The sequence below is a fragment of the Hippoglossus hippoglossus genome, chromosome 8 (assembly GCF_009819705.1).
Source record: "Hippoglossus hippoglossus isolate fHipHip1 chromosome 8, fHipHip1.pri, whole genome shotgun sequence".
Lineage (NCBI taxonomy): Eukaryota > Metazoa > Chordata > Actinopteri > Pleuronectiformes > Pleuronectidae > Hippoglossus > Hippoglossus hippoglossus.
Window position 1 is genome coordinate 2121163 of NC_047158.1, and position 12258 is coordinate 2133420.

Genomic DNA, 12258 nt, shown 5'->3' on the forward strand with positions numbered 1-12258 from the left:
AAGTTTATTATTTATTAAAATAAACCAAAAACGTTTACAGTTTAGCAAATATTCCAAGATCACTGACGGACACCAACATTAACAACTCCAAACTGCGGCAGCAACAACAAGCGGACGTGTCCATCACTTTTAGGTGTCCTCTGGAAACACTTCCGTTGTCGTTTTCTGTATTTGCTGCGCGTTTCTGTATTTGCAGCGCGTTTCTGTATTTGCAGCGTGTTTCTGTATTTGCAGCGTGTTTCTGTATTTGCAGCGTGTTTCTGTATTTGCAGCACGTTTCTGTATTTGCAGCGTTTTTCTGTATTTGCAGCGCGTTTCTGTATTTGCTGCGCATTTCTGTATTTGCAGCACGTTTCTGTATTTGCAGCACGTTTCTGTATTTGCAGCGTGTTTCTGTATTTGCAGCACGTTTCTGTATTTGCAGCATTTTTCTGTATTTGCAGCGTTTTTCTGTATTTGCCGCGCATTTCTGTAATGTGTTGTGTTGTGTTGTGAAATTGATGAAGATTTTGTCTTACTTTGCTTGTGTTTTGTCCACTTGCATGTGTTTTCTTAAGTTGCAGTGCGTTGAGCTCTCAGGGCCACCATAGTTTTCGGTGTAAAAAACTTGTTGAAGTCGACACGACACTGTTTCCCTGGAGGAGAGGATTACTGCCTTGGAAAGTAAAGCTGTGGGCCCAGTGTAGATGAGTCGAGGCAGAAGACGGGCGCACAATCCCAAAATTACGGTAAGAGCTAAGCTACAGAGAGAAGCCATTGCTAACTGCTAAGCTAACTCTTAGATCTGAATAGCGTGTTAACAACTGTGGGATTAGCTCGAAAGTTGCTAAAAGAAGAAGAGAGCATCGAGTGCTTGAGCAGAACAAGTGCAAGTTTAAATATGTACGAACTGCTTAAATTTAAGAGTTTGTTCTCGTTAAGTTTTTTCAGAAACGTGACGTTTTGTCCTGTTGTATTCTATAGGAAACTGCCCGTCTCTTCACACCTCTGAGGCAAATGGCCGGCACCACGAACCGGAGCAAGGGTAAGACTAAAGAAGAGGCCGGACCTTGCAGCTCTTGCAGCAGCATTGAGAAGTTCAGGAGTCGACAGAGAAGAAAGAGGGTAAGATTAGATTCATTAGATCATTTTTCAGTTACATGTGTAGGTGTATATTGTCATTGAACTGTGCTGATTGTACTGATTGTGTTTATAGCTGATTGAAGCGGGACAGATGACATGGATCCATCCTTCAACAGCCAGGAGCTCACGACCTGTGTGCCACACTTCAAAGAAGACTAGAAGCTACACTGAATCTCACAGCTACACATCATAGACGTCTACACACTGGAGCAGATTCGGACAGAGTCCCACAAAGAACTTATGACCCAAAGAGACATTTCAAGCTTCACCTGATTAGTTTTTCACTGGCTAGGCCAGTTGTGTTTTTACAATATTTGTGCTGTATGTAAATAAAGCTTTGACTCAACATATAGCTTGTTAATGTTTTTTTCCCTCTACAATATGTTCAACATATAACATCAAGCATCACATGAATAAATGTATAGTCCTCAGTAACTGCAGTGCTTTTGGTAAAGGCTTACTAATAATTAATATTAATAAATAAATTATTAGTAATAATAACTATTAATTATTATTATTATTATGATTTCGCTGCAATTCATATGTTAATTAGATCATACCTTCGCTCCGCGACTCCCCGCCGGCACTCCCCCCTCACCAGCCCCCCAACTGTGCTACCAGTGGTATGTTTATGCCCGTTTGTGTCACGGGAATTCGCATCCTGTAAATGGGCACTAACTGCCAGGAATTAGGCGAGTTTGCAAGCGTTTGCAGTGGCGAAAATTCGGCTTTTCGTGCAGTGGGGGTACCAATACTTCAATTAAGTCCCAGAGTTGTGTAAAATATGGGCCCTTTAACTGGCCTCTTTCAATGCAAATTAATAGCAGTTCTACTCAAAACTTTCTCTGGTTGAGGCCAGATACCAAGCAGAGGAAATAAAATTCCACCCTCGTGTCTATGAACTCCTTTCAGTCATTACCAAATGATTGAAGAGGATTAAATTGTAGATTGATTGATACATGACAGCTTTGCGTTTAGTCCCTGATCCTTTGTCATTACATTACATTACATTTCATTTAGCTGACGCTTTTATCCAAAGCGACTTACAATAAGTGCATTCAACCATGAGAGTACAAACCCAGAACAACAAGAATCAAGAAAGTACAATTTCTTCAAAAAAGCCAAACAACAAAGTACTGTAAGTAAGTGCCATTTAAGTGCTACTAAATTGTTAGTTTAAAATTGTATTCAAGGTACAGACAGAAGAGGTGTGTTTTTAGTTTGCGGCGGAAGATGTGTAGACTTTCTGCTGTCCTGATGTCAATGGTGAGCTCATTCCACCATTTAGGAGCCAAGACTGTCCAGTGCAACATCTCCATTACTGCTACCACTGCATCAACCCATTTTTAACACTCTGTCATAACTTTATTCTGTCATTCTCACGGGAGCATCAACCTGCAGAGTACAATGAGGTACATTAATTTATCCGAGATTATAATGACTTCAGTGTCCCCTGAATTTTTCAGCCACCAACAGTTTGAAGTTTTATAACTAGTTGATGGATTGTCATGAAATTTGGTTCACACAGTCTTGTCCCTCTCATGATGAGATTGTATAGGGCAATCTTCATTCTAATTCCACAAACATCTTTTCTTTCTGTCATCTTATCACCTTCAACTTGGTATGTGTGTCCTTAATGATCCAAGGGAGTGGAGTGTCACATTTGGTTGCTATACTTTCATTATTAATAAAAATTGAATAAACAAATAAACGACTGGCAATATGTAGCAGTTAAAGGGGATGGGGCAGTGTGCTGTCAGTCTGCTGATCAAGTTGAGCGTTTCTTCTTCCACGTCCTGGGATAAATTAAAGCAACCACTGGCCAAAAACAATGCAAGATAATTTTGATAGTTTGTTGTTTTTATTGACACAGTCACGGGTGTCGTTGGTGCTGATCACCTGCAACAACATCCTCTTTAGCTCTTTCTCTACAAAGATGAATTTTGTTGCAGCAAGGATTTATATTGACCTGGATTACAGAGCTTTTATTTTGAAAAGTTCTGAACATTTTAACGTGGCCAGATATTTAAATAATATATGTGTATTTTGGCCTGTATTTCAGACATTTGGGGTTCATGTCAGTCCATCCTTGGGTGTGTGTGAGCCTCTTGGTGAAAAGAGAGAGAGAAGCTAACAGGATCTAAATGACACTCAGAAATGAAAGAAGTGGACGTAAAATCAGATGGATGCATGGTGTGAATCTACATTTACAAATCTGTTAATCGTGTAAAAGAACGTTAGTGGACAGATAGTGAAGTCAAAATTGTTATTGTGGCAGAACATACACTATGTCAGTGGACTTCATTTTAAAAATCACATCTTCATTAAAACACTTTCCTAGTTAACAAATGAGGCAATGAGTGGGAGGGGGTACCTGTTCTTAATTGTGAAGTTGTTGAGACCTCTGTAGTCAATACAGGGCCGGAGGGTCTTGTCCTTCTTTTCCATAAAAAAGAATCCTGCTCCGGCTGGTGATGAGGATGGGCGGATGATCCCAGATGTTAACGACTCCGTGATGTATTTCTCCATAGACCGTGTCTCATGTGCTGATAGCGAGAAGAGCCGACCCTTAGGAGGTGTGGAGCCGGGGAGCAGGTCGATGGCGCAATCATAGGGGCGGTGAGGAGGCAGGGACATGGATTGAGACTTATTGAACACTTTTTTAGGTCCAGATATTCAGGGGGAATTCCTGAAAGGTCAGATAACTCGGGGGAAACTGAGAGGTTGGAAGTGGAGGGGCAGGAAGAATTAAGACAGACAACATGACAGAAGTTACTCCACTGTAAGATAGCCCCAGTCTCCCAGTCAATATGAGGGTGTGTTTCCTTAGCCACGGATAGCCCAGAATAACAGGTTGTTGGGGAGCATTGATCAGGTGGAAGGTAATAGTCTCAAAGTGGTTACCTGATATGCCCAGGCGAAGAGGAGCCATCTGGTGGGTAACCGTCTGCAGGAGTCGACCATCCAGGGCGATGGCGTTGATGGGTCTCTCCAGAGGAACCCGGTGGAGGTCCAACTGATCAGCGAGCAGAGTATCGATCAAGTTGGTATCTGCACCGGAATCGATGATCACAGAGATCTTAAACCCTTGTCCGAGGCAGAATAGCTGTGCATGGAGCGGAGGCCGAGAGGGCATATTAGAGTTCACAGTCCGGGTCACCAGTGCCCTCTGAATTACTGGTGAGCCATAGCTTTTACTGGGCAGGAGGAAACAAAATGACCGCTTTGTCCACAGTACATGCAGCAGTTATCCCGCAAGCGGAGCTGTCATTCCGCAGCTGAAAGGCGGGCTCACCCTAGCGACCTCGGCTCCGGAGAGGGGGGTGGAGACTGAGTGGATATGCGAGGCTGCCCCCGGGGGCAAGCGAAGCCGGCCCTCTCCTTCTGCCTAGTGCGGAGACTTCCGTCAATACGGATGGCTAGAGCGACTAGGGCATCCAGATCCCCCGGGAGCTCCCGGCTATCATTTGGGCACCTCGTGGCTCCAAGATACACCATCATTCGATGTTTAAACATTGTTTTCATAGTATAGTTGGTAATGGGCTAATGCATACATTCTTAACCATTGGGCTCTGGCCCATTTGTGGGCCTTGAGTGCCCTCTATTGGGCCGCTTCCATTTGTGAAGCCAAGTTGACAGATGAGCTAATGCTGACCGCTATTTTGTAGTGTGTGGAGTGATGGAAAAGTTCCTAAAGCGGAAAAACAATGACGGCTACGCTACTAATCCACTGAAAAATGTCAAATTTGGACGTAAGTACAACCCGGATTTCATTAAATATGGTTTTGTCAACCGAGTTGACGATGGAGAGCCCAGAGCCCAGTGTGTGGAGTGCGGCTTGAAGCTGAAGCCTTCCAAACTAAAGCTACATCTTGAGACAACACACCCAACTCTTGCTGGGAGGCCAGTAGACTACTTCAAAAGAAAAGACAATGGACTACAAACACAGAAAAGGTCTATTGTTTCTCAAACTCAAAATGTGCATTGAAAGCCAGCTACTTGGTCACGAGATGTGTGGCACAGACTAAGAAAGCCTTCACGATAGTGGAGGAATTGGTGCTACCTGCCGCTGTGGATATGCGCCGTGAGATGATAGTGGAGACAGCCGCGAAGAAGCTGCAGACAGTCCCGCTCTCGAGCGACACAGTGAATCGGCAAATTTTAGAAATGCCAGGTTGTGAAAAGAATTAATGAGCTCACTGATTAGTAGTGCCGCATTACTGCTGTTCTTTGTTGAAACATAAAGGCGTCATCAGGCAGATACTTGATCGGGCACCTGAGGCTAAATGGACTCGCAGTTCTCTACACCATGAAAGCCTTGCATCAAGAAAGATGTCACCAGAGTTCCATGAAGTGATGGATGTGATCGTGAAATCCGTCAACTTCATTAAAAAGAATGTTATGAACTCCAGATGTTTTTCTCAGCTGTGTGAGCACATGGAGGCAGATCATGTCCAGCTGCTGTATCATAGTGAGGTGAAATGGCTCTCAAGAGAACTGGTCTTCAGTCGCCTGTTAGGAATGAACGTTTCTGTTTTCTCACAGAGAAAACATCCCCATTCGCACACTACTATGCAGATACGCGGTTCCAGGCTAAACTTGCCTATCTCTGTGACATCTTTTTACAACTGAACCAGCTGAACCTCTCACTCCAAGGGAGAAATAGCAACATATTTTTGGTTGCTGACAAAGTCCATGCTTTCAGACAGAAACTTTCCCTGTGGACAAAGAGGGCTAAGGAGAAGAGGATGGACATGTTTCCACTTGTAAGTGAAACATTGGAGAACTCCCCACATGTGAACATTATCGATTCAGTCTCTCAGCACCTCTCACAGCTGACAGGGAAATTTGGGAGATACTTCCATGAGGATCCCAGAGAAGGAAGTATGGATTTTTGACCCATTTTTTCTGGACCCCACTGCAAATGACATTGCCTTGCCCACACATTTGGAATTTCAGCTCCTTGAAGTTGCATCAGAAAGCAGCCTCAAGTCGCATTGGGACAAACTGGACGTGGTCTCTTTCTGGATAACTGTTTCAAAGGAGTACCCATGCATCAACAGCTGAGAAATTCCTTCTCCCATTCACAACTACATACCTGTGTGAATCAGAATTCCCCATTGTGGCCACAACCAAGACCAAGGCCCGAAACGGACTGAGAACAACCCTGAAGGCTCCATGTTAGCCCCTACCCCGACTGCTAGGAACCTGGGTGTGACACTCGACAGTCAACTCTCCCTTACTGCCAACATTACTGCAACAACACGTTCCTGTAGATACATGCTGCACATCAGGAGAATACGTCCCCTTCTCACCCAGAAGGCGGCGCAGGTTCTGGTCCAAGCCCTGGTCATCTCACGCCTAGACTATTGTAACTCCCTCCTGGCAGGTCTACCTGCTAGTGCCATCCGACCTGCAGCTCATCCAGAATGCAGCAGCTTGCCTGATCTTTAACCTACCTAAATTCCCTCACACTACTCCGCTCCTCCGCTCCCTTCACTGGTTACCAGTGGCTGCCCTCAAATGTAATGTAATGTAATGTTATGAAGGACACCCTTAGAGTGAGCCTTTCCCCCATCCCACCCGAAGTGGACCTTCTGGTGTCTGAGAAGCCAGCTCAAGTGTCTCATTGACTACTGGACATGAAAAGTAAGTATACGAAATCGCCAAAATGAATAGAATTATACAGCTTTCTGATCAAAATCTTTGAATGTGAAAATTGAAATTGATACATGCTATGTGTTTGTTTGTCACAGATATAAAGAATAACTACTTGTTCTGCCTTTGGGCGCTTTCCTCTCCACTTATTTTGAGAGCAGAACTTCCTGGTTTTAAGTACTTTCTTGTTTGCTGTGGCAAATATTGAATTATTAGTTCATGTTGTGTTCATAGGCAAGACTCCAGCCTTATAAATTGAGGTTTTAGCCTGTTGGGTTTTACTTCATCATATACTTACAGTTCATGTGCATATAGGATGTTGCATCTGCAGCTTTATATATGCTTTTGTATAATAAATCCCTCTGGGTAGAGTAATTGTTTTTTCTTGGCATCTGTCAAACCCATATCATTTTTAAAGAACCTGTTGTGTATTCATTGTATTTGATGGCTTTTGTCTGTAAAACAGGGTGTGGCTTTGTTGTAGATATTTAATACAATTAAGATAGAACAAAGAATATAATTGATTAGCCAAAATAATAAGGGATGTGTTAAAGGGCCTTGGACCACTACATGTATGAAAGGGTGGGCCTTGAAGTAGAAAAGGTTGAGAACCCCTGCTTTATACTATATATAGTATATATATATACATATATACACACACTCACCAGCCACTTTATTAGGTACACCTTGCTAGTACCGGGTTGGACCCCCTTTTGCCTTCAGAACTGCTTTAATTCTTCGTAGCATAGATTCAACAAGGCGTGGCATTTAAACAATGCTCAATTGGTACTAAGGGGCCCAAAGTGTGCCAAGAAAATATCCCCCACACCATTCCACCACCACCACCAGCCTGAACCATTGATACAAGGCAGGATGGATCCATGCTTTCATGTTGTTTACGCCAAATTCTGACCCTACCATCTGAATGTTGCAGCTGAAATCGAGACTCATCAGACCAGGCAACGTTTTTCCAATATTCTATTGTCCAATTTTGGTGAGCCTGTGCGAATTGTAGCCTCAGTTTCCTGTTCTCAGCTGACAGGAGTGGCACCCGGTGTGGTCTTCTGCTGCTGTAGCCCATCTGCTTCAAGGTTCGACGTGTTGTGCGTTCAGAGATTCTATTCTGCATACCTTGGTTGTAACGAGTGGTTATTTGAGTTACTGTTGCCTTTCTATCATCTCGAACCACTCTGCCCATTCTCCTCTGACCTCTGACATCAACAAGGCATTTTCGTCCACACAACTGCCGCTCACTGGATATTTTCTCTTTTTCGGACCATTCTCTGTAAACCCTAGAGATGGTTGTGCGTGAAAATCCCAGTAGATCAGCAGTACTGAGAAATACTCAGACCAGCCCGTCTGGCACCAACAACCATGCCATGTTCAAAGTCACTTAAATCCCCTTTCATCCCCATTCTGATGCTCGGTTTGAACTTCAGCAAGTCGCCTTCACCACGTCTAGATGCCTAAATGCATTGAGTTGCTCCCATGTGATTGGCTGATTAGCTATTTGTGTTAACAAGCAATTGAACAGGTGTGCCTAATAAAGTGTCCGGTGAGTGTATATATATATACAATTATGCTGTGTCCTGCACAGAGCTGAGCACTAGAGTTGTGGACATTTCTCCATTATAAGATGCATCGCCACATGGACTTGGACTCCGCTGAATAACACCTTAAAGGTCCGGTCGTCCTGTGTCTCTGTCGGAGTCTGTTTCCTTCTCACTCCCTCTGACCGGCGCTCACTTTACACTTAAACAATATGGGTTATGGCAACACTGATCACAAGTTATTAGGACACGTACAGGACTGACGTTTACTTTGTGTTTGTTTGATTCTCTAGAGTTTATGAGACATGCTACACAACACGAGATGTGACGTGACACGCACAGTCAGCACATCAGGGTTAAAGTTATCGGAACGATCCAGAGTCATAATACGACATCGATTAAAAATAATTGCATGTGATTATCAGTTCAAGTGTGAGGAGGGACAGAGACGTGAACACACACACACACACACACACACACACACACACACTCCTGCAGACAGAAGTTCTCCCCGCAGATTAAGAAGCAGCGCGGAGCAGAGTCACTTGTTGACCAGCGGAGTAATGCGCTTCAGTGCTATGGCACTGCCAAGGGTGTGTGTGTATGTGTGTGCTATTAGCTAATGTGATGTAATGTACTGTACTTAAGTGGAGACACTTCAGGTGAATACAGTCTATTAGGTCAATAAACTATTTAACAAAAGCCAAAACTGTTACATTTCAATATGAACATTCTCATATACTCTATTTATATATACTATTTTAATTATGACAATAAATGATGAGGATGAAAGGGCATCAATTTCATGGTTATTTAATACATTTGGTCAATGCATTAGTAAATTAAATTGTTGTCTATTAAAGACTTTTAATTGAGTTTTAAAATATTATTCATTTTGTTAAAAGGGTGTGTGTTTACATTTTCCAGGACAGCCAGTCCTTCATCATTTGTGCGGACGCATGGTCTGAGAAAGTTCTAAATTTGTTCGTACTCTGCGGACAAATTTAGGGAAGAACTTATCGATGAATCTCAGATTTGCACATATGCACTGTTTGTAAATGAGGCCCAATGTGAGCGAGTGTGCAGTGGTGTGTTCAGTTTCTGTGAGTGTTTAATTAAAACTGTGTGAGTTGTTATTATTGCACATTAATATGAATAATGTTAAATATTTAAATACATTTACTGTCCACACAAAATAAAAACAAAATATATAAATGTTATGCCCATGTAAACAAGGCAGATAGACCCAGACTACAAGAACGCCACTCAGGGAATTTTACCCAGAGAATAACTACCAGAGAATAACTACCCAATAAGTGCACAAGTTCTTGAGACTTGAGTTTCCAGTTCAAAAATAGTGTAAATATTATTCAAAATTAACCAACCACCTGTAAGAATTCAGCAAACCAACTAGCCTGTTACCCGGCCTAAAAGCAAAAAGTCCAGCTGACTCAAACCCCTCGTTATTAGACTGCAGTTGGTTAACATGAGTCTTTATTCCTTGAGACTCATGTCAGTGACCCTCATGCATTTTAACTTAGCTATTTACGTATGTAAATGAATGGTCTGTATTTATATAACTCCTTTCTAGTCTTGATGACCAGTCCACTTTACACAACAGTTCATTGCCATTCACACACATATTCATAGAGTGCATCTATGGGCAGCTCTTTTTTCTATGAGGGGGATTCGGGGTTCAGTATCTTGCCCAAGGACACTTCAGCATGCAGATGGGGATCTTCTGGTAAGACAACCGCTCTACCCCCTCAGCCATTTTGTTACATGTATGTAACATGGATCAGCAACAGTCTGCAGTCTGACAGCTGGGTCAATGATGATGTAAGACAGAGACAGAAGGAGGACAGGAGGAGCCTGGGTTCCATGAGGCAACAGTAAACAGTCCTGCTGATAGTGTAACGCTGTTCCGCTAATAAACTACTGGTGGTGGAAACTGTCCTACAACTTGTGAAAAGAAAAGAAGAGTGGTACCAAAATGCAAACCATGTTACACAAACTCAAAAGGTTTCATGAAGAAGGAATTAACTTTTATACATGTTTTCTAACCATCTAGGGTTCATACAGTGAGTTTTTCTGAGTAATACAGAATAGAAACAACAAAAAACTCCACAGGGTTGCCATGGAAATTGTGTGTATAACTACCATAACACAAAATGTAGCAGATGAGTAAATAATATATAACACTATAAAGAAGAGTTTTCACTTACACAAGCAGTGTCAGAATGGTAAAGAATTACAACTTATAGCTGCATAATGTTGCATGATTGCACATCAGGCTCACACATGTAAAGAACAATCATGTTAAGATATATAAGAATGTTTGGATGTTTTCATAGTATCATGCAAAGTACTTTCACCGATTATCTGATGTGCTTTTGTTTTGGCAGCCTTTTAAAAAATACCCAACATGTCAGGGAGAGGAGCTGATACTGGTGTCAACTCTGTTTCATTCATGTCTGTTATCTTGTGACCAACATGGTCACTAACAGGATGCCACAGGACCAACAGACGCTGTTGGGGACAGAAAATTTGACAGTTACACAAACAGAATTATTATCAAATTAATATACTGCATATACATGCTGTTCTGAAAAAAAATATGAAAACTAAAGCAGAATGAAAGAGAAGGCCGGATGTATCGGCGCTGTTACCTGTCTGAGGGAGCCCTTGGTGAGGCAAATCTTGCCAATAGCCCAGATGGGTATTATAACTATGGAGGAGAGGGCTATGGCCCAGCCCAGATAGTGGGCCCAGTCTGGATACACATAGTTACCAAATGTCAGGGGCTGATAGTCCACAAAGGAACAGATGAAGCAAACCTAAAGGAAAAATACACACAAAAAATTAAAATTCTCTGGACAGACACACTGAACTACCATGAAATCTCCAAGTTGTTTGAAAGTACACATTTTTCACATCTTTCAGATTTAATGCTGTTTCTTGTAAAAACATAATAATAACAATAAAAATACTTTAACACTTTATACTACTTCATACTTCTACTGATACATTCATACTTCTACTCTGATACATTTCAGAGAGCATTATTGTATTTTATACTGCATTACATTTATTTGACAGCTTTAGTTCCTTTTAAAATGAAGATTTCAAACAATAGACTAGAAAAAATGAAAATGAACATAAATTTAGTTTTTTCAAATGTCTGAGTTGTTAAAAGCTTTTTCCCTCTGAAGTTCTCAAATGCTTTCATGATCTATCTCAGCACAAATCAAAGAGAGAAATAAGCTCTCACAATATATCTAATGTATTTAAAACTGTTTATAATGTATTTTATTGTAGCTTCACTTGCTGCTTACACAGCTGCTCCAGTATTGATGATTTAATGGTGTCATATAGCTTAATAAAATAATATAATAGTCAGTCAAACAGTCAAACAAGTACTTTTACTTTAAAACTGTAACTACAGTGAACTCGTGTCAGGTGAAGTTAAATTTAAATATTTCAGCCCAGAGACCGCAGCGAAATGGTACAAAAACTTGTGCTTTAGTATTATAGTTACAGTGGTCAGTTCAGTGTTTATTGTTAAAGTGTAAAGTGAGCGCAGGTCAGAGGGGGAGTGAGGAGGAAGCAGACCCCGACAGAGACTCTGACACATACAGGACGACCTAACCTGTAATGAGCATCTGTCCTGGAACAGTGGTGGTTATAATTATTCAGCCTTGGGAAAACGGCGGAAAACATTAATCAATTATGTTCTGTCACCACCTTCAGATATGAAGGTGGTGGAGGCTTTGTGGGAGGCGGTAGATAAGGACAACCTGGAGCTGTGCGGACCCAGCCAGAAAGAAGGTGACACATTCAACCACCAACCTGCCCATTTTGAATAAAAACGTAACCTGGGTGTGTGGCTTGGTTAAGTGTGAGAAAGTCCAGTTGGTTTTGCCACTGC

The 12258-nt window shown here is 41.9% G+C and overlaps 1 protein-coding gene across 1 annotated transcript in view; it reads right to left on the reverse strand.

Annotated features, from left to right (window-relative positions):
- Positions 1 to 10576: 10576 nt before the first annotated feature.
- The window catches only part of LOC117766885 (sodium- and chloride-dependent GABA transporter 2-like), a 30748-nt gene continuing 29066 nt past the window's right edge, over positions 10577 to 12258 (reverse strand). Inside the window, exons 13-14 of the mRNA XM_034594304.1 lie at positions 11000 to 11167; positions 10577 to 10859 (exon numbers count right to left, since the gene is read on the reverse strand). Of these exons, the coding sequence (XP_034450195.1) occupies positions 10740 to 10859; positions 11000 to 11167 (288 nt within the window). The 3' untranslated portion in view covers positions 10577 to 10739. The remainder of the gene's footprint in view (positions 10860 to 10999; positions 11168 to 12258) is intronic.